The sequence below is a fragment of the Anastrepha obliqua genome, chromosome 3, assembly GCF_027943255.1.
Source record: "Anastrepha obliqua isolate idAnaObli1 chromosome 3, idAnaObli1_1.0, whole genome shotgun sequence".
NCBI lineage: Eukaryota > Metazoa > Arthropoda > Insecta > Diptera > Tephritidae > Anastrepha > Anastrepha obliqua.
Genome location: NC_072894.1, coordinates 80,511,763 through 80,539,639, shown reverse-complemented (window position 1 = coordinate 80,539,639; position 27,877 = coordinate 80,511,763). Strand labels below are relative to the sequence as shown.

The 27,877-nt window shown below is 36.6% G+C and overlaps 1 protein-coding gene across 11 annotated transcripts in view; it reads right to left on the bottom strand.

The window, feature by feature from the left end:
* Positions 1-27,877, bottom strand: part of LOC129240321 (muscle M-line assembly protein unc-89) — a 237,770-nt gene that overhangs the window by 102,268 nt on the left and 107,625 nt on the right. For all 11 annotated transcript variants that reach the window (XM_054876050.1, XM_054876057.1, XM_054876061.1 and 8 more), the window contains 2 exons: positions 8,311-8,487; positions 7,308-8,084 (listed from right to left, as the gene is read on the bottom strand). In XM_054876050.1, coding sequence (XP_054732025.1) covers positions 7,308-8,084; positions 8,311-8,487 — 954 coding nt within the window. The remainder of the gene's footprint in view (positions 1-7,307; positions 8,085-8,310; positions 8,488-27,877) is intronic.

Genomic DNA, 27,877 nt, shown 5'->3' with positions numbered 1-27,877 from the left:
GTATGAACGCTACTGTAAATATATCCCAGACAAGCCTCACAAATGTTTTATGTGTCCGTCTGTTTTTATGTACAAATATTTTGTTTCCTTTTTGCCTGGCACGAGAAGAAAATCAAAACATATCATAGCATGTTTTCGCAATATTTCTTGAACAGTTTGTTTAGAAATCATGAAGGCATGGGCGCAGCCAGCATAGGAATACAAGTGCGAGTGTATGTGGGAGGAAAGTGTTGAATATTCAGTCTATTGAAAGTTCATTATTCTCAACTTCTTTTTAATCTTCATTTTTTTTGACCACCCCGAAAAATTCATAAAAAATAATGGGCCTGAATTCATTAAGAAAATTTTGATAAGCAAGAATTCATAAAAATTGTGTATATCAATCATGAATTTGATGCGCCTGTAGTTCCAACTAATACTTATAGTTGAAAAATTAATTATCTGCAACAAAGTGGACTCCGAAGTTTAAAAGCGCAATAAATTTGAATTAATTGAAAAACTAACTATCAGCATATTTTGAAATTGAAAAACATATAATATAATTGGCGCGTACATTTGTGGTGTGCCTTGATGTTGTTCCTACAGTTTCAAGCCAACTCCGAATGGCAGATATTTTATGAGGAGCTTTTTCATGGCAGAAATACACTCGGAGGCTTGCCAAACAGTGATCCTATACTATAAAATGTATAGGTATGTGTCTATAAATTAAGTTCTTACAGTATACGTATAACAACCAGATTTCTATAAATTATAAAGGGTATTTCAAAAGACGCGCAGATATTGTTAAAAAAAAAAAAATTTACAATAAAAATTTAGATTCTTTCGGGTTTCACTATTTTTATCCAAAATACAGCTCTTAATAAAATGTGAAAAATTACATCTTTTAAATGTAACCATGAGCACGTCTACAGATAAACTCAATCAAACAGCCGATTCATGAATGTCTATTTGTTGAGAACGTCGAGATATCGATGTTGAAGGTTGTTCTGCAATATTTTGCAGTACAGCAGCAATATTCTCAACAAAGCATCCCTTCTCGATTATCGACATAACCAGATTCTTGATTTTTTTTCCCTCTGACGATTATTTTCATTAAAAAATTCACGTGGCTTGCGATATTTTGTTTTTAAAGATTGACCATTTTCATAATAAGTGTAAAATTGACAAATGTCATGGCATTAAAAAAGTTACTGTAGGTAGGCACCATTTCTGGAATATCCTTTATGAATTATATAAAGTGAAATTTTATTCCGAAGATTCAGAAGATCCGATCAATTTTACACGCGCTATCTAAAATAAAGCCAATATTTTCTGAGCGAGTTTTGAACAGTTGTTTTTTTCGGCCTCTACTAGGCCTTTATGTAATAAATATCCATTCCAAACTACAACTGGGCTGACCCAATAGCTCTTTCTCTTCATGAACTCCCTGATATTTCGAACCCTATTGCACTTGATTTTATATTATCTGCACTATGCATTGTCTGCTTAATTAAACCGTGTATTTGTTTTATCGGAGACATAGACTCGCTGCACTTTGTTTATACTCTTAGGAAGAACCACCGGCTCCCCTGACTAGGTGCATAGATAAAAAATTGCCTGCCTCAAAACGAATTAGTGAATAAGAAAGAACACATCTTTTCTGCGTTGCAAAAGAGAAATGAGACGACAATAAATGTTGCAACATCAGCATCATGTACACTGTGCTGATCAGTCACAAGTTAACTTAAGTTTTCATGCCCAAACGTTGTTGACCGATCACGAGCTAACTCGTGTACTTGCATTACCTATTTTAATTAAAAGTTATATAAAAGATATGTCCAAAATTTCATTTCAATTCATTCCGTATAAAGAAATTTATATTGTTTCACTATATTATTAGCTGCATGAGAACTACCGATTTCGAGAACTAAGGTTTGACAAATGCGATTGGCAAACTGTGTTGACATTTCAGTTCACTAAAGTTTGGCAAATCATCATGAATCTTTTAACGCCAAAACAACACACAAATTGTGGAACAGTACTTAAAAAAAATAAATCTATTCACGTTGTTCATAGAGCACTGCAATGATTTTTCAGAAATTAATGGTGTTGAGGGCAGCTCTTAACATACAATGAGGCAAATCATATTTGGCATCGTTATTGCTAGGATAGAAGCCAACTTTCTGCAAGTCTGCCCGAAGCGATTAAAAAAATTCTCTATTGTTGTGTTGTTATTTTAAAATTGCGTAAAAAACTGCATAAATCAAAACGTGAACCCTTTTACTATTCACAACTTCTTCTTCGCTATTTCCATGCGATTTGATAAAACAAAGTCTTCCAATATGTGGGACAACGAATTAATCACATTTCATATTTACCGGGGCGTATGAGTGATATTACATATTTTGGTTCTAAGACAGTTACGTATTTGAGGGCTTCTCACAAAACAGCTCATTTGGCAAATTATTACTAAATTAAAATATTTCATAATCAAATAAGTAATAGAAATTTGAGTAAAATTACCTAGATTCTTTTCTGTTTTAAATGAGTTTTATGAACCAAATATTTGAGCGCCAACTTTTCAGTAAATTTTCTGGTTGAGCCTTTACTACATAATTGTTTGAAGCTTTTCAGTTTTCTGAACGAAATCCTTAAATCTATTCTACAAGCCTCTATCAAATAATTCTTTATTGGGCATTTTGCCGCGCTCCTCCTGCTGTTGCGTCTTGATGTTTTCCACAAATGGAGGGACCAACAGTCCTAACAGTCTGGCTTCGAAAGGCAGATGGTTTTTATGAGGAGTTTTTTCATGATATAAATACGTTTAAAAGTTTTCCATTGCCTGCCGAGCGATCACCGCTATTAGAAACACTTGATGTTTCATGCCCGGAGATTCGCTTACGAATGGTAGTTTCATGCCAACTCATATTACTGACGCCATACTGAAGCCTATATTATATTTTATGATGTTATAAGAAAAGCAAAAACACATGTTGAGATATTGAGCTGCGCTCATTCTATAATTTGGAGCATGCAACTTGGTTTTATACTCCAAATTTAGGGGCTCCTCTTATACATATGATTTTTACGCACAAGAGCGACCTACATAAAATAGAAGAACTAAATTTTCGTTCCTCTGATGTTTCATGTCATGTGCATAATGGGATCATGAACATCAAACTCGGGGTAAGCAGAACGGTAGTCAGGCACAACTCACTCGTTATGCATTAAGTTTGTCAGTCATGTAGAGGCCTCAAAAAATTTATTTTTTTTTTCCTGTACCTCTTTGAGTACCTTTGAACTCAATTATCTCGAAACGACTTTTTTAAAAACTGCTATGGTTGTAACTCATAAAGTTATCCACCGATTTCTTTGAATTTTGGTGAGGACTTTATGTACATTACTATCGGAAGGATAAACCTAAAATTTCAGATATTTCGCTTTGATAAATTACTTTTTGGGGGTTAAAAATGTCAATAAAATAGCCCTCAATTCTGACTTTTTTCAAAGGCTTATTTTATGATTAATTTTATACTTGTTTTTTATTTTATAGGTTCATCCTTTCCGTTAATATGTTATAAAAAAAACCAATTTAATTTTTTTGTTTCAGATCGATAGATTAAGAGTAATACATAGAGCAGCCGATAAGACATGATCGTGAGCCGCCATTTTGAAAAAATATTAAACAATTTTTTTTTTGTACTCTCGAAAAGTTAAATAAAGTTGTCTTAAGGCTTCAAAATAATATAATTAGTTTATCACCTTTAAAAATATGTTTAAAAAATGAGAGATTTTGAGGCTTCTTCATGAGGTTTTTCTCTTAATGATATAATATAATTTTTTTATCCAATAAATTGGCTATACGTATTGTGCCTATTCAAATTAATTTCAATGCAGTATTTTATTATTATTATTTAGGTCCGATGACTCGCTTGTATACCTTTTTGCGAACTCTACACATTTTTGCCTGTTGATCAACTAACAAACTAAAGATTTCTATTTTCTTTACGAAAATTTTTGTGGTACAATTAAACTATGATTGTGTGATCAAATTGCAAGTAATTTTCAATTTAACGTAATTTTTATTATTAAACTATACTAAATATATTTGCATAATGAAATGTTTTTGAAATTTTTAGATTTTTGTCATAGCATCTTCTCGGAAAATTCCTTAAATTTTCATTGCTGCACGAAGAGTACTCGTACTGTGGAACGCTGTATACATGTACAGATATATATTCAAATAAATAGCCGTTACATTAGTAAAAATGTCATTATATACATTTCTCAGCTTCATGTGCTTTTATATACAGACACACATATTTATATATACGTAAGTATGTAATAGTTCTATACAAATCTCTATCCATCTCGCAAAACTTAAAATATTTCCTAAAAACGAGGCAAAATTTGCAATGGCGCTTAGTTGCTACAATTTGCGTGAATTCTGCTCACTAACGTTTACCAAATCTAGATTTTGTTTAGTACTTTCTAGTTATTTATTAAATTGCAGTGCTGCAGTTAAAAATAAATACCAAGTAGGTCCCTATACATTATTTAGTTGTATGCACATACATACATACGTATGTTTGGGTGTATTGTATGTATGCTAAATATGTAGTTGAATGATTACTACAGAAGGAAGAACAGCCAATTTCGAAATGTAATTTATTGAATATTTCGAGATGATATTTGCTTGACCAGATAAAATGTGATATTTGTGTGTGTGCATGTGTGCCTATAAGTATGGCTTTGGGTGGACAGTTTTTCATGGTAATTTTCGCAATTATTTATAATGGCAATGTGCCATATCCACACTGTGCAACGCCCAGTTTCCTTTGTGCGATTTTATTGAAAATAAAATAATTCGGAATAGTGACGTTTTCGTGTATTTCGGTAAGCAAATTGGTGTATTGTCTGTGTACATGCTAACGCGTGCCATTTGTTTGTATGACACTAATACAAACAGGAAGATTTGCGTCATACAAACAATTGTTGTAAAACTGACGCACACAAATAGAAAAGTAACAACAAAGCAAAACTAAATAAATAATGAACTTGTCTGGTACGCGTTGACATTTACAGTCTGCTGCAGCGCCGTCACCGAACTGATGGATCGACGAACAAATACTACACACACACATATACACATGCATGAGTGCATATATTTGAACATTTTAGTTTCTGATTTGTGTGTGTGTGTGTGCAATTAAATTGAATAAATGGCGTTTATCGAGTGATTGCTATAGATTGTTATGGAGGCAGCTGAAAGTTTGGGGAGATTATGATTTAAAACGCCACAGGTAGATAGTAACTTTTGATGAAAGATACGAAATTAAAATTCAATTAGAGTTCGGAAAAACTAAACTACATAAATAATTAAATACCTCTAACGGTCGCTTATTATGACCCCAACGTAGCTGATGCTCGACGGGCACCAAAATTGTTGGCATTGAGTTCTGAAATAGTTTGTTATTATTACAATTTGAGCAGAATCAATTCGGAAGTGGGTGTGAATGAGCCATTGTTATTAAAGTGATTAACTAGGGTAGTTATTTACATGTATCTAATTTTTATTTTTTATTTTATTCATCTCTGCCCGGGGGACTTTTGTAGCGAGCCTTGTTCTTCTGGGAAGTGATTGTTTTTCATAAGTCATTCGAGAAATGCAGCAATTTGCTTGGCAAATGAAATTATGAGAAAATAGCACAACTTGCTGCATACTTACAGGCGATAAAGAAAGTTAACGCAACTCGCTCAAGCACTCTTTATTAAACGTGTTACGCTATGCGCTTTCGATTTAATGAGTGGCGAATAGATGAAGCAGCTGGTATAATTAGACATATGTTGATGGCATTGACAAAGAGCTGCCAACAATTGAATTTGTTTGGAAGCACTTAATGAATATTTGTGAGACGACGTTCATGCAGGTAAAAACTTGCTACTTCATCTCGTTACTTGTGATGCTCGTGCTCTGCTAAAACCCTTTGCCCTCTTTTTATCTCAATTTTGTCTGCCGTGTGTGAAAATGACGGACAACACTAAAATAGAATTTGCCAAGTTTAAGTAATAAAAGTTTCCCAGTATCAATGCGGTCTAATGAAATTCCCTTGAAAAAGAGTTGATAGCATCGAAAATAACATGTTTGCATTCACATGCAAAATTTTTCGTTAAGCGAACAGAGTCCAAACATAGCGAGAAGAGAAGCACTTATTATTTCAATTGCCTAGCACAAGTTCGCAGTTCTCAAACGGCCTATCATAGCAACCAGAGCTAGATGCAATATCGATAATAGGATGAATCCAATAAGATTTAACACTGAGAGCGCTGCCACTATGTACATTTTTTAAAACATTTTCCAATTTAAAAAAAAACTGTAAACTTGAGCAAAAAAATACAATATGTATCTATTTTCGACTGAAACACAAGTTTTGATGTTTTTCCGCAAATGGACGGTTTCAAGCCGGCTCGAACAGCAGATGATTCTTTATAAGGAGCTTCTTAATGGCAAAAATACACTCGAAGGTATGCCATTGTCTGTCATTAGAAAAAAAATTTTCTTTTAATCGGTATTTTATGCGCGAGGTTTCGAATCTGTGCACTTCCGAATGGTAGTCACGCACCAACTTATTCGGCTGCGGCGGCTACAACAACACCAGAATTCATTGAGCAAGTGTACGATATTGTTTGACAACAAAAAGTTGACAAAGCGGGAAATTACTGATACCAAAAGGACTTCAGCTGAACGAGTGGTCCATATTTTTTAAAATTCCATATGGAAAAGCTTTTGGAAAATTAATAAAAAATCAACAAAAAGCTGTGTATTTTGCAGAGTTTCTGGAAAATTATTACAAAATTGGTGCACAGTTTTTGTAGAATTATAGGGATAAGTGTATTGAAGTTGAGAGAGTTAATGGTATAGTAAAAAAAAATGTTTCATTAAAAAATTACATTCTTCTGTTTTTACTTTCTCACTTTTCAACCAACCTGCAACACCGTATTTTCTCAAAATCAAGCATTTGTTGCTAATAAATATTAGCTCAACACAGATTGTTCATTGAACCCGAAACAAAAGAGCGTTTAAAAACTGAAAACAAAACATCTGGCGCGTCATAAAGCACCTGCCACATTTTGACTCACACCCGCTTTTGCAGCAATTCACTACCACATTGAAATACGTTTACACACCAACGAATACACTAATTGATTTACTTGTCTTTTAAACTGTCAATCATATGTACACTGTATACACTTCGAGCTTCATTACAATACAACCATCACCACCGCAAACAGCTCCCACAAACCCCCACTACTATATGCCAACTCACCTCAATGGTTCGCTCAAAATACTCAAACGCTAACGAAGTGGTCTTCGCCGCCGCCAAGCTATCAACACTTTGTCCATTGATTTCATTCAATTGTTTGCTGACACTATCCAGACTGCGATTAATATCGCACAAATCCGTTTTGAATTGTTCCAGCTTACCGAGTCGCTCTAGACGCGACATTCTCTCGCTGTTGTTCGCCTCGAAATGAATGCGCAAATTCTCCAGCAACTTGAGAATGCGATCGGTGTCGATTTCTCGTGCACCGGGCGGTTCCAGTGCACGCACTCGATCGATCAGCAGCTCGGATTGTGTGATTAACGATCTAAATTTATCCATGCAACCATCACGGAATTTCTCGTGCTCGACAATTGTGTGTTCAATGTCCGCTACCTCAACGCCACCCAACTGCTGTTGCTGTTGCTTTTGTTTCACGAAAAAGTCATCGATGCTGTGGCGCAGTTCGATTATCTCCATCAAGAATTTCAGGATATTCTCCAGCAACGTTTTATAATCGTAACGTATGCCATCCAATTTAGATTTTAATGAACGCAAATTGCTAATGACCTGCTCGATTTTCTGCAACGACTCAGAATTTTTCGTTTGTATGCCGAGTGTGGTGTGTATGCGATGTTGTAGCTCATCCTGAGCTTTGTCAATATCCTGCAGGACATGGGTGAGCTTATCGCTGGTGATTGAGTGCAGTTGGCGCGCATCAACGGATAGTGAAGTGAAAACCGGATACAACTGTGTATCTACTTGGGTCGTCTTCGTGGCGGTCTGCAGGGGAAATGTTGTGCGAGAAAGAAATGAAAAGAAAAAGCAAAACGTAAAAGCTATTACCAAAGATACGAGTATAATCATATATAAATAGAAAAGTATCAATAAAATAAAATTAGATCATTAATGATTGGCTATTTACTTGACAACAAAAACAAAAAAACGCCAAAACAATACATCGTTTTGTTTATTTACTTTTTATTAAGTAAGCACTACACCCACTCACCTCCTCATTGTCACTCATGATTTTCTCCAGTATGATTTCAACTTCACGTTTCTCCGCAATCTGCGTTGTCCAATTGTCTAGACTGGTTGTTACATCGACTTGGCGCTTACTGAAACCGTTGAGGATATCTTCGACTGCCGCTACTGAGGATTTTGTCTCTAGGTACGGGTCCACAATCTATGCAAAGGCATGTGTATGTGTGAGCATGGTTTTTTGTTGTGTGTATGTGCGTGCGTGCCCAACGCCGAACGGAGATACATGGTGTTTGTTGAGATGGCAGAAATAGAAGAAATGTAGCTGTTATAGATTTTCTCTTATTTTCCATTAATACTTCTATTTATATATACAAACATCAGTATATATGTACATATATGCGTGTATATAAATATATATTTTTACTACTAATTTTGTGTTTATTTTTCCCTGAACTCATACATACTTATATGTTTGTGTGTAGTGAATACAATATATATGCATGTGTGTTAAGATTTAGCTATTTATTGTTGTTGTGCTTATATGTAAGTGGAATAGATATGCGTGTTCCCAAAAACGCCAATAGCGCGTGCCGCTTCTAAAAAAATCCGAAAATCAAAGCAGAAGGCAAGCAGTCGCTAAGTTGGGAGTTAAAGTGATTGCAGAGATGCATATGTATGTATGTAAGCGTGTGCATGCACAAGAGGTTTACGTAGGGTGGGCCAGCGACTTGTTCTCTTTTTTTATTAAATATTTTTTCTTAACACTAACAGCAATTTTGCGCTCGCAGAAGTGTCAGAAATTCATTATTATATATCCGCTTCGTCGCTTTACTCCTGCCTAACGTTTAAAAATTTTAGAAACTTACTTCCAAATTGAACGCCGTATTGCTCACACTGCGTGTTTATTGGAAAAAAAGTGTCGGACGATGTATTCGTAAAAAGTGACAGTTCCATATCAATTTGGGTGTGGGTGGCCACGTTGGATATTTTTTTTGAAAATGCTATTGGGAATTCTATTCTGGTGACGGAGCTAAAAGGCAAAGGAGAGATGACATCGATATGGACTTGAATGAATCTGATTTCAATTCGGCACACAACTATATGTCACATAGCTCATCATACGATCGACCTTTTGGGAACTAAATTGTTAGCAGTTTGCCGATATGACTTCGCCACTTAAGAGCTGCAATTAGACCCATTATACTTTGCTTTATGAGTTGTTGTTAAGATAATCTTAAAGAGGTCAGGAATCTTAAAATGAAATATCAGTCAACATAATTTTGAAAAATTAGGTTAATACGATGGGCCACTGCAGGGTTAACCGAAGCAGCCAATTGAATGAAGTGATAATCAAAAGTTAATTGCAAAAATATTCCACATATTTTTTTGTGTAACATTTTTGAAAATAAACCAGCTGATGTCCCTCCCTTTGTAAAGACCGAATGCACATGAATTAGGCAATCGGAACAAGAAATTTATAGCAGTGTTAAGAATGTTTATTCATTATGTTAATTTATCAAACACTTTGTTATTTGTTTTATGTGGTGTATATTTGAAAAGCCTCGAAGATCATCCAATTATTATTTTAGTAGTCTAAAATATTGGTATGCTGCTCCCTAATACGCGGCAGCCAAAGGGAGTGTTCGAGTGTTTCCTAGAAACGTAGTTTGCTTTTTAAAAGTGTGATGCGCTGTAATTCGATATTTTTTATAGAAAACTTTGATATTTTCTAGCACAAACTTACAAATAACGTTTTCACTTACGAGTTTTATTTGTTTTTTTTTTTTTCAGTGAGTTGAAAAATTCATCTCGCCAAAAAAATGGAATGAGCTCGTGAAAATTATCGTGCGATAATTCATTACGATTTTCAACGTGGATTATCAAGACAGGAGTGCATTGCTCAACTTACTCTTCTACTTTTGGCGGTGGAGTACCACACTTAGCCACTGTGAAAGGTGTCGCGTTCGTGAAAATCGTCCCAAAACCTTTGCTGTACCAGAAACAATCGATGCTGCGCGTCAATTGTCGGCATGTGACACATCGAGAGGTAGAGATATCCTTAAGCATTAGTGGACAGTCGGTCGTCAAGAAGAGTTGGAAGTCTCATAATTTGGCAACCACCCAAAAAAGGTTTCGTGTCGATTGGAGTAAAGAAATGTTAAAGAAATTCAACGGCAATGGTTCGAAGCAGACCTTTGACATCGTAACAAATGAAAGATAATGGTTCTACGCATATGAGATGGAAACAAAACAACAATAGTCAGTATGGGTGTTCCAAAACGACCTTAATCCATAAAAAAATTGTTTACGGAAAAAACAACTTCAAGCATTTGCCTTTTTTTTGGAAAATCTGGCCATGTCGCAACTGTGTCACTAAAACTGGCAATGCTGAGTGGTAAACAAACATTTGTTTGCTAGAAGCTTTTGGGGAATTTAGGAATACCAACCGCCAAAGAGCAATCAGCCTTTACCAAGACAATACGAGCTCTCACGCGTCGGCTCATACAATATAGTTTTTGACCACTTTGCCTAGCAGCCCTGATTTAGCACCTGATGATTTTTGTTTGTTCCCGATCGTCAAAAATATAATGCGAGGTTAACGTTTTTCGACGCCTAGAAAAGCTATTGAAGCCTTTAAACAATTCATTTTGGAGGAAACAATAGAGCCGTTAGCTGGGCGCAAAGTGTATTTTCATCATTAGGCGCAAAGTACAGAAAGCAACCGTATAGCTGAAAAAACTGCACGCAACATTATGATTGATATTTAAAAATAATTTTATGTCGGTAGGGAATTATTGTTGGCATTAATTAATACCACCCTGAAAAATATCAACGTTAACCATAAACCGTCCACCATAATATGGTGCTCAATCGCCTAACAATTACTGAACCTTATTACACTCGTTTGACACATCAATGGTTCCGACCTGCTCTAAATTCGCATCATTATTTCTAAACATTTCACAACAACATCGCAATTACTCCACTGGCAAAGCGAACATCGACAACTACACAATGCAACCTTAGAGAATTATATCAAAGATCGGGAAATGGTCTATGCGGACGAATCGAAATCCAAAAGCGGTACCGCTTTTGCCGCGACAAATAAATGTTGTACAACCATTGCTGTATATACTTTGCCATCACCGATACTCCCAGTCAAAGAAACTGCGCTGTTTGAACAACTACTTTTTTCATCTCAAGTCTGCCAACGAATCTGTTTTTTGAACCAATCAAATGACACACAGTTGATCATTAACATTCGTAATGATATAGTTCTGTTCGCCTGTGAGATCAAAATAATATAGAAATCCAAGGGGACGAAGTAGCGGATAAAAAAGCTTACAAAATCCTTACAAAATGTCCAACCCCAATTGGACGAAGCCACATTTTTCTAAAAGTTCTCCTTGTAGGTAAATAAAAACATAAAAACAACATAATCGCCCCTGTAGCCAGTTCTTAACATGCATATCTCTTGAATGGCACAACCAACCCCAACTGCTTGTATTGCGGGTCTACTGATTTACTCACATTCTCGACAGTTGCCCAGTCCTGAATCATCTTAGATTTTCAATATATAATATAAAACTGTTAATCCATCTGAATCTCTTAAACAGACAACTGACCGTAAGATTGAACTAATAGCAAAAGTATAACACTTTGTATTATAAAATAAATTTGTATATAGTATAGTATAGTATAGTATCTTAAGAATATACTGTGAAATTTTCATGCGGAAACTCCCAATATTATAGTTTCCACAGCCCATTAACTAGGTAGAGAGCGGACTGCGCGCTCCTGTACCTCCAACCTTAAACTCATTTATCTCCAAACGACTTTTTTCGGATGGTGTTGTCAAAAAAAAAAAAACTATTCAACCCAATCGTCTGGGTTCAATCGTCAAGTTCGAAACCGCGTCATTTTGTCATTTTGTTTGTTTTTTTTTTATTATTCTATTGGCGGGACGTAGCTACAGTCGTACTGATTTTTTTTTTTTTTTTTTTTGGTTTTTGTGTTTTAGATAAACGCCATTTTTAAAATTATAAAAATTAAAAAACAAAAAAATTATTTTTGTATGTAAAAGAAGTTAAATAAAAGTCCTAAAATATTTAAATATCGTTTTTAATTTTTTTATGGTAAAAAAAAATTCCTGAAAATACCCTACATTTTCGAGCTATAGACCACGGGGACTCTGTTAAAGTTAAGCTGAAGGCCCTAACCGCCAGTACTCTAACTCAAACTTGGCTTTTATGCTCGAAGTCGTGAAAAGGAGCTCGAATAGAAAAGATCCTCTGTGCTCGATTTGTGCGGGTTTACAGAGTCAGTTTACTAATAAGTTAAGACCTTAAAAATAAAAAAATTCTATCTATGCAATATGTCCTTTTCCATTAAAATACACAAACGTTTTAAAAACTTAAACAATATTATTACTCGGACTTGGAAGTTCTTTTAAATTCAAAAATTGCAAGCTCGGTAAAGGATCTGTAATATATGTACAACTGTGCTCATAATAATAGCAGGGGGGTATAGTGCACAGCTTTGACTTTATATATATTTTTTAGTTTTCTTTTTTTTTATTCAACAAATTTAGTTTATACTACAGCTAAAACCATATAACTTAAAGTTTCAAACATTCCACAAAATTAAAAAAAACTAACAAATTGTCGTTAAAATTTCAAACTCTTTAGTCCAAAGTACAGTTTGAAATTGTCTGGTGAGCGCCGACCGCTATTAAAAACCAAAGTGCTAAGTTAAAAAGGATTTGTAATGGAAGGGGTAATATTCTGCTATCACGTCGAAACCTCTGCTGACCGACATACAAAGCAAATAGCTGACAAAAATGGACTGACAGCATACAAAAACTGGGTCAAATTAGGTATAGTGCTTTCGCTTGATTGATCCATCGACGGTATTAAACATGTCTCCCTTGTTTTAAGAGTTCACACGTTCTAAAAATCTAACTCTGACTCAAATCCCGGTAATGTTTGCAGCCAACGTGCGCTTATGATATAAGAAAATTGAGTTATTGAGACGCAACACTTGTAAGAGATGGTTGACGAACACAATACTGGGGGAAGATATGCAAGAACAGCCGAGTGGAGTGGATTCCTTTAGACGTTTTCCAGCTCGGGGAAAAAATGTATCACAAAATTCTAATCTTGTTTTGGTAACTGTAATAAAATGTATGCTCCTGCGATTTCGAAAACTCAGGCTGAACCGCGAGATAAGATATGTGCAAATGGCATAGTTCGTGACGCATAGACATACATAGGTTCTCGGATTTGCCAAACTCAAAAAATGCACACCAACCCTTTGAGATATGGAAAATATCTCTCTTTCCCTCTCTCTCTAGACCACAGAATATTAACATAGTTTTCTGTGTGGGCTAGTGGCTTAAATGTACCCAGACTTTTACCAGGTACGGCAGCAAATTGCTTAACTTCAGGGATAAGAACAGGTTCTCGTGTTTTATTGATATTGGGTGAGTCAGAAAATAACGAAAACCTAGATAATTTCTTGGTTCTACTCAGCATTTTGCCTTAAGCTACAATAATTTTTTTCAGCTTTGCAAAAATCAATTACTAGTCATGTCTTTTCAAATTATATTTTGAATGAATTGACTGCTACTCTCGCAGCAATTTTTTTCATTCTATTAGCGAATATTCATGTACTTGTGCAATGTATCTCTTCCTTACTGATTGTATGTATGGATGTACAAGTATATCTATATGTATGAGAGATACAGAACAGATGCCTTGCAGCTGTTCCCTTCTACTTACATATGTACATATGCATATCTTTTCTAGATTTTTCCAAAACTTATATGTATGTATGTATGTGTATATGAAATAATGTACTATTGTTTATTTTGTATACACATACATATTTACTTATTCAATGTATAATAAATGAGTAAAAAAATAGTTAACAAATTTAATATTTTGCGAAAGCCGCCAAGAAAAATATATCATACAACTACATACATAACGCAAGCAAATCTTTCAGTTGGCTTTTGGCACCAGTTGTAGCTCATACTTATGTATGTAGTACTTTTTTCTGAGTAAACACAAATGTTTGCACTTCAGCCAAAGCAATAATTTCTTGTTTGGCATTTTGGTAAATTTTAGGCGTATCTATCAGAGGAGGGTGCTTTGTGAGTATGAAATTCTCCGACGGTCCCACAAGCCCTTGGGACTTGGAAACCTCCTAGGGTTGATGGTTTTTATGAGAAGCTACTTTCATTCTCGAAATATACTGCGAAGTTTAGTACTGTTCATCCCTATTAGGAACAACTTTTTTGATATTGGGTATGGAAATAAGTTTCCGGCCTCGTAAAAGAGGTGCCGCTGCTGATACTATCTTTGTGTTCGCTCTAGTAATATACTGGGGATTTGAAGGTATATACACATATGTGAGGTGTCGATCCGCAGTAGTTGACATTCGTTTGAGACGTAAAGATCTTTTTTTATCTGACGTCAAAAATATCTACGTTCGTCCCGGAAAAACAGCATTTACGGGAAGTCATGCTTCATTATTACCTTTTACAGAAAAGTGCAGCTGAAACGTTTTTTGTTTTTTTTTTTGTCTTGACAATCTTTTATTCTTTCTGATATTAAAATCAATATGCTGAATTTCAATACCCTGACAATGAAATATTTTTATTAGGTGCACAGGCATACGTACATTTAATATACCCGATTTAAATACCAGCTAAAGCATCATAAATTTAAACCCGATTCTGAACTGAAAATAAGCACTAATTGGACCATATTTAAAATAAATTATAGTTTTTCTTCTATCTCTGGGTTACTTTTCATACTTTGCGCCCAATAATGAAAACACAGTAAATAATAATGGGAATGGTTTTATTGTTTTTCACAATACTCTGCTCGAAAGTAAAAAAACTTCTGTATTTACTTGAACCAATTTTCAAAGCACTTTGGCCACACAGAAGTAAATATCTACAAAACGAGCAGTTTAAAGACTTCAGCAACTTTTTCAGGTATTGAAAAATGTTGACCTCATTATTCTTTTATTAATGTTCGGGAACACTCGCCTTCTGCGGTTCGTATTCCTTGAATTTGAAAATATGAATTTGACAAGGTCGAGCCTAGGAGCACCAGGAGAATTGGTGGCTCCTAAAACACTCAGGCTAAAGAGCCCATTGTATTTAAAGCTCTGGAAAGGGGGTAGATAGTCAATGAGGGAAGGAGAAAAGTATCAGAGAAAGAGATAGGAAAGAATAGAGACAGAGATAGAGATAGTTAGTCCTGTGAGAATTTTCCAGATTCTTTGGCAAATCTGTAAATATCCTCCAGATTTAGAGAACGAATATTACTCATTCTCATGATATCGGAACCCAATATTCGTAGGCTTGCTCCAGCAAAGGCAGGACACTCACAGAGAAAGTGCTCAGTGCTATCCGCCTCCTCCAAGCATGACAGACATACCGGGTTCTCGATGATTCCAATGGTGGTCATATGCTGACCCCGTGGGTTGTGTCCTGTAATGATGCCGACCATCAACCGAATATCTTTCCTTCTAAGTTTTAGTAGAAAGTTTGACAGTTTTCTGTTCGGACTTGTCACAAAACACTTTGCAGTTCTGCAGCGTTCCAGACCGGACCATCGCTCTTTATGTAGATTGCCTACATAATCGCTGATACAATTCTTGATTCCTCCGATTATTGGCTCTGGCCCCTGTGGGGGCACCGCTGATCCACGGTTGGCCAATTCGTCGGCAATTTCGTTTCCTTGAACACCGGAGTGTCCCGGAACCCATATAAGTACAAGCCTGTTTTGTCTTCCGACAGAATTAAGCTTCTTCTTACATTCTTGAACAATCTTTGAGGTTTGCTTCGCGTTCTCCAGGGTCTTCAATGCAGCCTGACTGTCACTGAAGACTCCAATTGGTATTCCTTACTTATCCAAAAACTTCTGGCCAGAAGAAGCGATTGCGTACCAGTCAGATTTGACTCTAGTAGCACAGTTGCGACATGACCACATTTTCGAAGAAAACACACGGCCATTCACTTTGAGGTGCTTCTTCCGCGAACAACTTGTGTTGGATTAACCTCGTTTTGGAACACCCATGCTGTCGACTGATGTTTAATTTGCTACTCATATGCATAGATCCGAGCTCCTCCTCCTATTTGGGACCTACATTTTTAAGCCGGCTCCGAACGGCAGATATGTTTTTTTATGTTTTTAACTTATTTTTCACGCACCAACCCATTCGGCTACGGCGGCCACCTGATATGAGTGCTGTTTTGAAAATTTGTCATATTATGCAGTAGCCAACAAGACGAAATCTTCTTGACAACCAAATGCTCTTGCAATATTGAATGTTTGCTGGTTCCACTATTGTGCAAGGATTCCTCTATCTCGCGATATGTCACGTGACGATTTTGCGTTACCAATTGACGAATATCGTCGATCTGGTAGAACAACCATTTTTGCACGGCCTCCACGAAATTCATCCTGATGAATTCGTGGCCATGTTCGAACTCGTTGTACCAGTGTTTTACGGTGGCTAAGCGTGGTGGTTCAACGCGAAAAGCCGAGAAAGTTGACCATACCCTAGACTAGAGTTTCGACAATTCACGTCCGAAATCGTAATAAATCATTACACTAAAATTTTCTCGAGTTAACTCCATCTTTTGGACAAGATGAATTTTTCAAGTTTGTGCTAAAAAAGATCAAAATGTTCAATAAACATTATCGAACTATACGCATTCCTCGTAGGACCGACTTATTTTCGACTCTGATTATGCGTCACTGAGATTAAAAATTTAACTTTTATGAGCACATTTAAGTTTGTGCATGAAGTATACTGAAAGCCTATATTTTTATACTCATGCACGCATTTTTCTTATGCATTGGAATTTTAAAAACTTAAAAAAGTCGAGGGCAATCAGTCTTTGCCTACTGCAGAATAGTTTATGTAACAAAAAATTGGTTATGATCAAAACGTCTTTACATCTTCATATCAGTAGTTTTATTAAATAGGAAGTTGTACACTCAATTATGTGGGCAACTCTATGTGTGTAAGAAAAAGTAACAAAAGATTTATATTTATTCAATAACACAATGGCTTATCCACTTCTTTCTATAAAAAAATATTCAAATGTGTGCGTTGGTCAAGCTTCCCCCCAAACGAGTTGCTCGGTCCGCCGCTGGTAACTGCATTTGCACACACACCTATGTTCTAGTTGCATATACTATATGTATATATACACATATACACATATACTTACATACATACATACATATGTATCTATTTGTGCGATCCTATGACTGAACCACAATGTACGAGTTGTGTCCATCATTTTTTTTAATTTGATTTCGCGTATAATTTTTCGCATTTCAACACACTCATCCAGACGTCTGTGGAATCATATGAAATTAAAGGCTGTTCCACAGGATCGCGCTTATTTTTAGATACATTTTTATTTCCACAGTGTCTGCACAAGCTAAAGTACTTTTTTATATTTTTTATAAGTATGTTTTTTTCATTTACGTGAAAATATACCATACATACATACATATTTATACTTGCAAATATTCGAAGAGTGCGTTTGTGTGCGTGTCTAAATTGTTATAGCTCCTCTACTCAGTGAAACTCATTGAATAGCTTCTTTTCCTTGCAATGCAATTGTGCAGTTTCGTGGCATAATTGTTTACTTTTCCTCTGGGCTATTTGCGAGTGCATACATATGAGTATTTATTATACGTACATACATACGTACATCCCTATATACCTATGTATATTTTTTCTCCGAAAATTCATTTTCACTTCAAATACGTGCATGCACGCAGATTTGTACATACATACACATACATATCTTCTATTTTTGCAGAGTGTGAAGCGAACCACCCATTAATTTGGCTGTGTGCGATGTTAACAGGATTGACACTCTTGTGCAAATTATTTCGAAGCATGCAAAAAATTGGTTTAGTTTGCGTACTAGTCCAAACACCACTTACCACCGCACCGGTGTGCAACCCAATGTGGTTGTAGGTGGTCGATGATAAAGAGGTCTAAAAAATACTGTAGAAAAATTCGTTCAACATTTTTACTAAGTAGACAGTGTAAGCCTTCTAATTATCTGTGGAATTGTATGTTACTTCATTCAATTGAGATTATCGTAAATGACATAATTATGAGTTAATAAATATGTTCAAAAAGATATTAGTTTTTACCCCCAGTAAACTAACAACAACATGCGCGTACATCCACAAACAATTTTCCTCGCGTATAAGCGCGAAAAACTGGTGGGAAAAATGTAAGCTTCGATAGTGATGTGTAACAATAAAGCCCGATAAACTGGTTAGGAAAAAGCACTTAAGTTATGGCAGTTTTCAAATAAAAAACAAAACCGTAACAATAAATTTCGAAAAATTTAAGTAGTGAGCGAAAAGTTTTAATAAAATGAGAATTAAAAATTAAAAAATTGTGTTTTATTTAATAACTTGGCATTCAGGTCACAACTTGACAATCAGGTCACAAACATAAGGAGATCAAGGAGTTTACTTGAAATTGACTTATATAAAAGTACACATATACGCCGAAAGAAAATCTTTAAACCCGGAAAAAGGAAAAAATTTTAAAAATGCATTTTGAGCTCAGGAATCCCAAACAAACTCTCTCCTATACAAAGTTTCTTGGTATTTGTGCTGATTATACAATGATATTGTATAGTTGAATTGAAATTGGATAAAATCTAATCGGCCCGTCCACGTTAGTTATTATAATTTTGCAGCACATTTTCGTTGATTTCAACTCCCATTTCAGCAATAACGCAAGCTACACTGCCTTTAAGTGCCTGAATCTGCTCTAAATTGCCGACACACAGTGTAAAATCGTAGCTAACTGGCATCACGAAAATGGCGGATTACACGATTATTGAACTTAAACCTTTAACGACCGTAACGTTTCCATTGGGAAATTCATTCGATTGGGTGCCTGCAAACGTGTAAAAAAATGCATCATCATAAAGCAGTTTAAGAAAGGGAAATCAATTTCGTGACAGCCCAAATTGTGGTGCCGATGCAGCTCGCACAATGGTTACGTGCACTAAGAGGTTTGTCGTATGCTGCAAGCGAGGCAAACAACAAGAAATTTACTTTTTTCATAGTAAATCAACTCCTTTGTAAAACTTTAATTAATATTAATTGGCCATGGGCAACCAATGGAACATAAATGTATTCCTCTTTAGATTGGTGGCCTCAGTGATGTTCTAAGCGTGCTAACTACTCTTGGTTTTTTGTTTTGTTGAAAAGACGAAGGTCGTTGGCGACTTTTCCAAAAATTTTGTATGTAGCTCCAACGAATACAGACGCATTTCAAAGTTTACTTATTTGGACCCTTAAAAATGACACTTTGTTAATATAAAACCACATTAATTATCTACTGAACGAAACTTTTTTGAAAAAAATCGGTTTCAAAAATTTTGCAGGAAACCTTTATATGTGCTACATGTGTCCCCTTAGTTGTCGAAGAACTCCTACATTAACGGGCAAAAAATACTTAATTTCATATCAGTAATTTGAACTGACAAAAAATTGATAGTGATGCCTGCGTAACAGAAATCAATTTAGGCAACTCATAACCCTCACTAAGGATAAACTGAGAATGCTCACCGGCATTCACACGAGAGACACTGCACTGACTTCTGTTGCCTCTGTGACCAGTCCCCGAAGAATCCAACACATTTTCTTTTTGAATGTGACGCTGTAGCGCGATAAAGATTGAGACATCTCGGCCGAATGCACCTACGCTCAGGCCAACCTAGCTCTATCTTAGGCTTATTAAGGGTAATGGGTTTGTATGAGATATTCTGATGAGTGTGCCTCTACTCAAAAGGCTATAAGAAAGTGCAAACCTCATTTTGATTGATTCATTCATTTAAAATGAACAGAAACCAGCCACCGTAAAGGGTCTAATATGACAACCCATTACGCACATGCCAAGCCTGGCCGAACCGACAAATCAATTGATTTCAAATACAGGGTGGCGCACGAATCGTGCTTCAAAAACAAAACGTAATAACTTTTTTTCTGTGTGAGTAATCGGCTTTTTTTTTTTTTTTTTTTGCAGATTAGTATTTAGATTTACAAAAAATGGAGGCTTGGGATACCGAAAAGAGGATTTGGATAGTGCAGCGGTACCATGCTTTGCAGTCCATCATTTCCGTCCAAAAGGAATTTAGGCGGGAGTTTGGCGGCACTCCCCCGAGCAGATGGACCATTATGAGGCTGGTGAACATGTTTGCTGAATCTGGAAGCATCGCACGCAGACCGTACCATCGAGATACCCATGTTCGGGTCGAAGCCACAATCGCGGCTGTAGCATCGTCAATTCAGGCAAATCCAAGAGTTTCGACTCGTAACTTGTCGGCGTAAATTGGAGTTAGCAGACGGTCATTGCAGCGGATAGTTCATGATGACTTAAACTTGTTTCCGTACAAAGTTCAAATCACAAGCAAATTAAACCCTCTGGATTTGCCTATTCGCCTGGAATTTTGCCAAAAAATTATTGAAATGGCCGAAGAAGACAACAACTTCATAAATTGCTTGTTTATGTCTGATGAGGCCCATTTTGATCTAAACGGCAATGTAAACAAGCAAAATTGCCGTATATGGAGTCAATCAAATCCGCAAATACTCCATGAGATGGAACTGCACCCAGAACGAGTCACAGTGTGGTGCGCAGTTTCATCAAGGCGCATTGTCGGGCCATACTTCTTCGAAGAAAACGGTGTAACAGCGACTGTAAATGGGGACCGTTATTTAAACATGTTGAAGGAGTTTTTTTATCCAGAACTGCGGCGAAGACGTATCCCTTTTAACAGAATTTGGTTCCAGCAAGATGGAGCAACTGCACATATAGCCAGACCGGATATGGAGGAGCTCCAACGAAAATTTAGAAATAAATTGATATCCAGAAATTCCACTTTCCGCTGGCCCCCAAGGTCACCTGACCACTGCACCAGATTTTTTTTATGGGGTTATCTCAAACAAGAGGTGTATAAAGCAAAACCAAGTAATTTGACTGAATTGAAGCAGTCCATCACAACAATAATTGAGGCGATCCCGACTTCAACCCTTCAGTGTGCAATGAACAATTTTCTCATCAGGTGTCGCATATGCGTGAATGAGCATGGAGGTCATTTACGTTCTATTATTTTCAAAACTAATTAGTTACATAAAATAAAATTGAATTATCTATACAATAAAAAAACAAAAAGTTAAATACATTGATTAGAAAAAAAGTTATTACGTTTTGTTTTTGTAGCACGATTCGTGCGCCACCCTGTACATAGAACAAACTGTTAAAACCTGGCAAAATGATTACACTTGTATTACTTGTACCATCTACAGCTGATTTGTTTGCGACACGACAGAGCATCGGCTTCTGCCATTATATGCACCTACATACATGCGTTCTATGTTTCTAAACTGCACTATGGTCGGAATCGTACAAATTTTGGCGGAAAAAATGTTGGTCCTATGCAAGGTACACAAATACTGAATATAAAATAATACTTTTTTTTACTGTATCTATTGCTGACGTGCAGGTTCTGGAAAGATCTTTATCTACAAAATATATATATTAAGCTGACCTATTGATATCTTTTGCTCATTTTTGAAAAATTCATTTATGGTTAGCACCTCGAATTGAGTCATGCTGTCATGATTTAAATGTAGTTCCGGCATGGCTGTAAAAACTTGCTATTTTGGACTTGATTAAAAACAAATTGTTCAAAATATTAAACCAATTAAAACAGAACAATAGATTTCTTACAAAATTTAAAGAAATAAAGAGAAAGAATTTTAAGGAAAAGAAATTTTAAGAAATTCTTCAGGACCTGGTGGCTTGACTTAAAACGAGGCGCATGCATTTAAGAAGTTAAATGGGTAGCGAACTTTCTACGGGTAAAAAATATGAAAAAAATAAATAAAAAAAACTGTCGCAGTAAAATTAAAATAAATAACGGATAGACGAGTTGACTCTTTTAGTAGAACCAACCTCCTCACCCAATATGGACAATAGGTATATTCCGATTCTTTGGAAGAGGAAAATGATTAATAATAAATAATAATATTAAATTTGTTTATTTATTATTTCCCTTAAAAGTTAATATACTACAAATCAAAAGGTCGGGAGTGGCATCCACTCAAAAGTGCTACAGCGTTTTTCAAGCTGAGTTAATAAGTATAAAAGAGGCTGTGTTGTGGGCCAGAGACTCGTCCATTGTAGTCCATCTACTCTACCAGTTAAGCTGCCGCAAATTCTCAACAGCACAAGAATACCTCTTCCAATGTAGCAATTGAATGTAAATCTATTCTTAATGAGCTGGCTAAGCGGTTCATCACGAACGTTGTCTGGGTTCCTGGACACAGAGACATTCTTGAAAATTGCATCGCGGATGACTTGGCTAGGAATAGAACTAATCTTAAATGAGCCAATTCTGCCCAATATATGGGCCTTCCTTTATTTTCAAGCAAGGTCTGCATCAGCTTGGTTAACCAACAGTAGAACAGTAGATGCTCCATGTAGCTCACTTGTGAGATAACTAGGAAAGTTTGGCTTAGAAGGAATGAGCACAGAACTAGATCTTTCATCAATACAGACCGGTCAGCTATTAGTTCGGTCAGCCAATTCTTTGTGTTTTGTCTTAAGTCACCGTGTTTGGTTTTTCTGTTTTTTTTTTTTAGAAATAGTTTCCTTCCTCATTTATCCCACTTTCAGAACTCATATTTACGCAGTCACAAATTTATCATCATACTGCAGTAGTTCCTTCATTTTAATAAGGACCATTTGACCACCTGGTTGTCGTTTTTTGTAGCTGTGTGCCGTCGTTAAGTGTATTTAGATGCATGCGTATGTACTTTGCATTTGGTTAACATGTCAGAAATGGGCTCTAGTAAAATTAATTTTCCTGTCATATTGAAATTAATTGCAAATGAGTAGAATGTAGCAAGTGTTTCGCTGTGTACAGAGAACAAATTTTTATACTTTGTACGGATACAATTAAATATTAGGGTAATTCGCAATTAAGTGAAAGTGGCCAATTTATTAATAGAACTTAGCTAAGTTCTTTTAGTTTTTACCTAAGTTTGCAAATACATAAATATTTTAAACAAAAATTATATTTATGATGGTTTGGAATCTATAAACTCACAATAATAAAAAAAGTGAAAAAAACGGTATCTCCTCGATATTTTCGCGATTTTTACTGGCTACTTCAAGGTTAATCAACGCCAGTTGGCCACTCCAAATTAAGCCCAGTCCTTCTCGGCCTTCCTCTTCCTCTGCTGCCACCAGCTAGTACCGCATCGAATAGTTTCAGAGCCGGAGAGTTTGTATGCAACGTGCAAAGTACAAAAATCTTCCGCAGAATCTTTCTCTCAAACACTCCAAGCGTCGCTTCATCGGATGTTGTCATCGTCCACACTTCTGCGCCATACGTTAAGACGGGCAGGATGAGAGGCTTGTAGAGTGTTTGTTTTGTTCGTCGAGAGACTACTCAGTGGTCTACTTAGTCCAAAGTAGCACTTGTTGGCAAGAGAGATTCTACGTTGGATTTCTAGGCTGGCATTGTTATCGGTGTTAATAATGGTTCCTAAATAAGCGAAATATCTTACAACTCCAAAGTCATAACTGTCAACAGTGACGTGACTATATATATATGTACATATATGCCAAACACGCTATTTCATCTTAAAGTAGGCAATCTTACAAATCATGTAAGAATTCGTTCAAACCTGAATTCTTCGCACCTGACGGTCTATGACAAGATGAACAGAAAACTAGAATGCTCCAAGAATTTCACGGTGGTTATCAGTGATGGTTCAACGTGGAGAAGTAATGGAGTATCTTTAAAACAGGTCGTACAGGTGTGGTTTACGGATGGGTCTAAATGGAAGACGGCAGTGCTGGGGCTGGACTTGTCGGACCACATTTCGAGAAGGCAATTGCTTTGGAAAAAACGACTTCCATTTTTCCGGAGGATGTCCATGCCTTAGAACTATATGCCAGAGAAAGTCTTCGTGTGGTGACAATGCCAACATTCTGTGAAAGTCAAGCAGCTCTAAAATCGCTAGATAACTTCTAAATGCAATCAAGGTCGGTCTGGTAATGTTTTAAAATTCTCAAAATTCTAGCATTAAGAAACTTTGTTACTCTGACGTGAATATCGCGACATGGGGAGCACAAAGAAAACTAAATTGCGGATACTTTAGCGAAAAAGGGTGCAAACACCCCCTTCATTGGTCCTGAAACTTTCTGTGAGGTAAACAACAGCTTCAAAGGTGCTTTTCTAGGTGAGCGGGAACAGCGAGACCTAATCGAGTGCTTGAGAGCCTAAACCAGCATGCGGCAATTAAACAGACTCATTGATTCCGAGTGTATAAAAGTAAAGGCAATCCTAAACCTCAGCAGAAATGTCATACAACCTTACTAAACTATTAACAGGACAGTGTTAACTTAATTACCAAAAATTGGAGCGGTAGAAAATGATTCTTGTAGACTCTATAAAGAGGCACAAGCAACAATAGAACATATTCTATGCGATTGCCCAGCAGCGGCACGGCGCAGACTAAATTACCTAGGAAGCGGGATTATAGATATAATAAGTCCCTTATTATCTCCATCCTATTGAATAGCGCTGAAGCGTGGACGATGACAATGTCCGATGAGGCGCCCCTTGGAGTGTTTGAAAGAAATATTCTGTAGAAGATTATAGGACCTTTGCATGTTGGCGAGAATCGAAGGCGATGGAATAATGAGCTGCATGAGCTTTACGGCGATATATTCATAGTGCAGCGAATAAAGATTCAATGGCTCCAAATGAGAGTATTCGATGCGGTAGCTGGTAGCGCCGCTTAGCATGATAACGACCCGATTGGCAGCTTTGTTAAACTTAGCCAAAACCGCCTAAGCGGATATCGCGCCAATCAAGACGAAGAAAAACTTGGTACATGTATTGCTCCATACCTCATTTATATCCGATTTAAAATTCTTGCGACCGGCCCATGCCCACTATTAATATGTTAAGAATAAATTTCCGTCTCATTGTCTATGAATTTGTTTGATTCCAAAAGCACACAGGAAGCTCAAATAAAATTGTTCCAAAGCGGGCGCGGGTGTATAAAGTTCGGTCCGTACCGAATTTAATACTGTCTTATAACTATATATATAATTTGCGCCTACACCCTTTTTTGGGTGTTTGGCCGAGCTCTTCCTCCTATTTGCGGCGTGCGTCTTAATGTTATTCTAAAATGGAGAGACCTACAGTTTTAAGCCGATTCCGAACGGCAGACATTTTTTTATGAGGATCTTGTTCATGACAGAAATACACTCGGAGGTCTGACATTGCCTGCAGAAAGCGACCGCTACTAGAAACAAATTGTTTTTTTTTATTATTTTGAACTTTCACCTAGATTTGAACCTACGTTCTCTCTGAATTCCGAATGGTAGTCACGCACCAACCCATTCGGCTATGGCGACCGTCAGTTAGTACTTCCTTAATTGTTTTAATATTCATATAATATTATGCGAAATTCTTCAGATAACGATAGTTACTATGTTAATAAGTTATTGGCAATCCCTAACAGCTCTTGATTAGCGACAGTGACAGCCTCATGAAATATAATAGCTTCGCTGTGTTGTTGTTCTTCCGCAACTAAAGCCACAGTACGAGTAAAAATTTGAAGCTATGGTGTAGCTGAGTTGTTTGAAATTGCGAAGTAAATCCTTAACGGGAAGTTTCCTTGATTCGACGAGCACTGTTTCTCTTTTTCCATTATTCTCTCCGTTCGCTTTTCAGATAGAACTATCCTTCAATTCTTGTTAAGGTGCATTATTATTAAAAGTAGTGTGGCAAACATGTACGCTATATTTTCATACAAAAAATTAAAAATTTAAAGGATGTCGATATGACGAAGATCACCTTCAAGATATATATTTTTAGTGCTACTGCTAATATGTCGGCACTTTTTCAAATCCTAGCTATAGCTTTGCCGAACGATTAAGAGTCGATTATGGGCTTTAAACCGTCAGATAAATATTTCGGTTTATCGGTTACTTGAGTATCTTTACCACAAAATTATTATTTTTAAATAAAGTATTCTCTGTTTTGAAGCACTGTAATGCCTATCTGTTGCCTCGTATCTAATAGGACTATGAATAAGTTCGTGCGGTTTTACAACAGATGGCGTAACTTGATTATTATTCCATCGATCCACATTTCCAAACATTCATTGGAGAGCTACTGTCGTAAGGCACAAACGTCAGTATAAGTTTTTTATTTGAAGCGTAAACAACAATATTTTTACCACACTTGAAAATGTCGAATTTCGTGCCAAATAATGTGTTTTTGCGGGGAATTCTTCTTCATTATTTTAATATGAAGAAAAAAGCAGCCGAAAGTCATCGTATCTTGGTGGAAGTTTATGGTGAGCATGCTCTAGCTGAGCGAACGTGCCAGAAGTGGTTTGCACGCTTTAAAAGTGGTGATTTTGGCTTGGAAGACGAAGAACGCGAGGGTGCGCCGCCAAAGTTCATGGATACCGAATTGGAGGAATTGCTCGATCAAGATCCGGCTCAAACGCAAGAAGAGGTTGCAAAAACTTTGGGAGTTGATCAATCAACCATTTCCAAACGTTTAAAAGCCATGGGAATGATCCGAAAGGTAGGCCATTGGGTGCCGTATGAATTGAAGCCAAGAGACGTTGAACGCCGTTTTATGGCATGCGAACAACTGCTTCAACGGCACAAAAGAAAGGGTTTTTTGCATCGAATTGTGATTGGCGATGAAAAGTGGGTCCATTACGACAATCCAAAACGTCGGGCAACTTATGGATACCCTGGCCATGCTTCAACATCGACGTCGGCGCAGAATATTCATGGCCTGAAGGTTATGCTGTGTATCTGGTGGGACCAGCTGGGTGTTGTGTATTATGAGCTACTGAAACCGAATGAAACGATTACGGGGGATGTCTACCGACGACAATTGATGCGTTTGAGCCGAGCACTGCGAGAAAAACGGCCGCAATACGCCGATAGACACGACAAAGTTATTTTGCAACATGACAATGCTCGGCCACATGTTGCACAAGTGGTCAAAACATACTTAGAAACGCTCAAATGGGATGTCCTACCCCACCCGCCGTATAGTCCAGACCTTGCGCCATCCGATTACTATCTCTTCCGATCGATGCAACATGGCCTGGCTGACCAGCACTTCCGTAATTACGATGAAGTCAAAAAATGGATCGATTCGTGGATTGCGGCAAAACCGACCGAATTTTTCACAAAGGGAATCCGTGAATTGCCAGAAAGATGGGAAAAAGTAGTAGTAAGCGATGGACAATACTTTGAATATTAAATTTGTAACCATTTTACGTCAATAAAGTTTCAAATTTCAAAAAACCGCACGAACTTATTCATAGTCCTATTAAGTTGAGGGCATCTCAACATTAGGATCTTAAGACATTATTATTTTTAGGTATTTAACCCAGAAGTAGTAAATAATCTGTTGCCGGTAATTTTCAATCTTGTTGTAAATCTATTTCTAAAGATGTGCC